General features: G+C 35.9%; 1 protein-coding gene across 1 annotated transcript; it reads right to left on the bottom strand.

The window, feature by feature from the left end:
- Nucleotides 1-1,426: 1,426 nt before the first annotated feature.
- LOC125648459 (uncharacterized) lies at nucleotides 1,427-3,065 on the bottom strand. Its single transcript, XM_048875569.2, has one exon. It carries the CDS (start codon nucleotides 2,539-2,541, stop codon nucleotides 1,567-1,569), a length of 975 nt encoding a protein of 324 aa, XP_048731526.2. The 5' UTR covers nucleotides 2,542-3,065; the 3' UTR covers nucleotides 1,427-1,566.

Genomic DNA, 3,065 nt, shown 5'->3' on the forward strand with positions numbered 1-3,065 from the left:
GAATTAAAGAAGAAGCTGTATGTGCATACTTGGGGAAAATGAACAGAGAAATTGATGCAAATGTTAGATACCTTTATGAAAGCAAATTTTTAAAGTATGCAAGATTGGCATGTGAAGATGGGCTATTCTTTGTAAAAGCTGAATGCAAGGCACAGATGAAGAAAACAATGTCGTATGCTGTCGATGCAAGCTTTGATGTTGATGGATGTGTTGTTGAATGTCAATGTGAGTGTGCAGTAGGAATGGGTCCAGTTGCAGCATGTAAGCATGTATGTCTTATTTTGTATGCTCTACAGAAATTCTGTGAGAATGGTGACTTGACTACTGAGGAAACTTGCACCCAAAATTTGCAACATTTCACCAAACAAAACCCTACAAGGGGAGTCCGATTAAAGTTAAAGACCTCCCTCTTGCAAATAATGCTGATGTCATTTATGACCCACGTCCACTTCAATTTAGGAACATGTCTGGATATCACGACACCTTTAGGAACATTTGGTTGAATCACCCATCAGTAAATACATTACCAATTTCACATTTATTTTCAATCGCAAACACAACTGCAATGGATTCTGACCATGATTATTTTCTGGAGAAACTTTCTGAAATGTGGCTGAAAAATTCCAATATTACAAACATTACTAGTATGGAAATTGAAAAATTTGAAAATCAAACTCGTGGCCAAAGCATCAATCCTCTATGGCAGTCAGACAGGTGCAAGAGAATTCACTCCTCAAATTTTGGAAAAATCTGCAAATGTACAGAAAAAACTAATATGCATAATCTTGCCAATCGTTTAACTAAATATACCCCACAAATCAATTTTGCACCCATAATCCATGGTAGATGTTACGAGTCAGTAGCCATAAAAAGCTTTGAAGAAAAATGCAAAGTAAAAACTCAAAAATGTGGCACATTTGTATCCAAATCCCACCCATTTCTTGCAGCATCTCCAGATGCCGTAATTGATGAAACCTCCATTTTAGAGGTAAAATGCCCATTCACTGCAAAACATGAACATATTTCTAATGAAACTGTTCCCTTTTTGAAGAATGTAAATGCTTCCTTAGAACTTGATATGTCACATGATTACTTCTATCAAATACAAGGGCAGTTATTATGTACAAACAGAACTGAATGCACTTTAGTAGTGTACACATTCAAAGACCTCAAAGTTATACCAGTGCCAAGAGATGAGGAATTTATTGAAAGCATGATTCACAAATTAGAATCATTTTTTGAAAAATATTTCAGAAGTGCAGTGTTGAACAAATTTTATCATCACATCTAAGTGTCATATTTGGACACTGATTCATGGTATTAATTGTAACAAGACATTGTTTATAATATATCACCAAACCCATTTAGTGATTGTCAATTTCTTATGTTGTGGTTTCATATATTTTTTTTATAAAAAAAAAATTCATATCATTTGATGTTTTAATATTTTAGTATTTGTTAGAGACTTGGAATACAAAAAATAAAGTTATTGGAGCCTGGAGAGTACAAATCATATGAAAATACATAAGTATGTTTATACTTCACAGACCATAACAATCTTAACTCTTAAGCATGTTTGGGTACAATACATTTTCTGAAGTTGCACATAGTGAAGCATACAAAGATAATTTCACTTGCTAACTTTGTCTCGGTGCTGTTCAAGGGGCCCTTCAAAATTTTAAATATTTTTGCTAATCCAATTATCCGTTCAATATGCACCCTTTTACTAGATATTTTGCGATCATGCAACACAGTGTTTCCCGACATACGGTTTTTCTTCTTAAAAAATGTTGGAATATTAATTTTAACATCCCTGCAAGCAAACATGTCTTGCACGTTAAAGCCCTTGTCAGACATCACTGAATCGTCTGGCTCGCACTGATTCAACAAGGAACTGCGTTCCACAAGTTGACGATCACTTGCAGAACCTCCAAAAGCTGATGAGATGAAAGATACAAGACCACCAGGTGTTGAGCCAACAAGTACCTTCACAGTATTCCGATTCTTGTATGTAGAGAAAGAAGACTGCTGGGCTATTGGTGGCTTTGGTTTCTTGACAGCAATCTCGGTACCATCAATGATTAACCGTGTTGTTGGGAACTTCGAATAAAAATCCCTTGCAGCAAAGAAATTCACCACCTCTCTGTCAGGCCAAAAGTTAACCTCTTGCCACTGCCTGTACATGAAGTTGACCCATGTCAGCCATATATTTTCAACAGTTGTTGTGGACACTGAAAAAAGCCTACTAAGTTCAAAGTTAGTTTTATATTGTCTTAGTTTGATCAAGGTCAGAAACAACTGGTTCTCAATTGTCAGATTCTGCACCTGGTTGTATATGTAGTTCAAATGAAATGCAGCCTCACCTAAATTATACAGCACGTGTAAAAACTCTGTGTATGTTGCTAGTCCAGTATAGAACATAAAACCTTCACTATCGTTTATGAAATTTTCCACTGACATTATTGGCAATGACATGGTTTGGCATGAACTTTCTGTATAAACTGGTGCAGCATCAGAGGATCCATAACTACATGACGGCATTGGTTCATTACTTTCGCAAATACTTGTTTCTACAAAATTACCAATGTTGGAAAAAATGGCTACTTGAGACTCGTCATCGGAAATCGGACTAGTACAGGCTTGCTCCACTTTTCTCTTGCGTGCAATGCGTCGTTGGTTTCTGTCATCTTCGCATATCCTTGAGCTGCTCCAAGGGAATATTGAAGGAACGGCATGAGGCTTCCTTTGCCTTCTGAGAGGATCAGCACCTAAACAATATCAATATGACAAATAATGATAATTCACAAACATGCTTAACTTATACATAAACTATAAATATGATTAATGATGTACCATATTCAAACATGCTTGCTATAAATCGCCTAATGAAATCTATTTATCAAGAAGGTTTTCTAAATATTGATCAAAATAATTCTTGTTAAGAATTTTATAGATACAAATTTAAAACATCTTATCCTGTCATTCCTGTGAGACACGCCATTCTCACACTAGTACAGCCCTCGTGTACAGCCCCTGTATCCACGATATGGTACATGTAGGTGTCT

This window comes from Ostrea edulis, chromosome 7, assembly GCF_947568905.1.
Source record: "Ostrea edulis chromosome 7, xbOstEdul1.1, whole genome shotgun sequence".
NCBI classification, from domain to species: Eukaryota; Metazoa; Mollusca; class Bivalvia; order Ostreida; family Ostreidae; genus Ostrea; species Ostrea edulis.

Excerpts from the sequence above, each read along its gene's own strand:
- LOC125648459 (XM_048875569.2), bottom strand. The coding sequence starts at position 2,541 with ATGCCGTCATGTAGTTATGGATCCTCTGATGCTGCACCAGTTTATACA.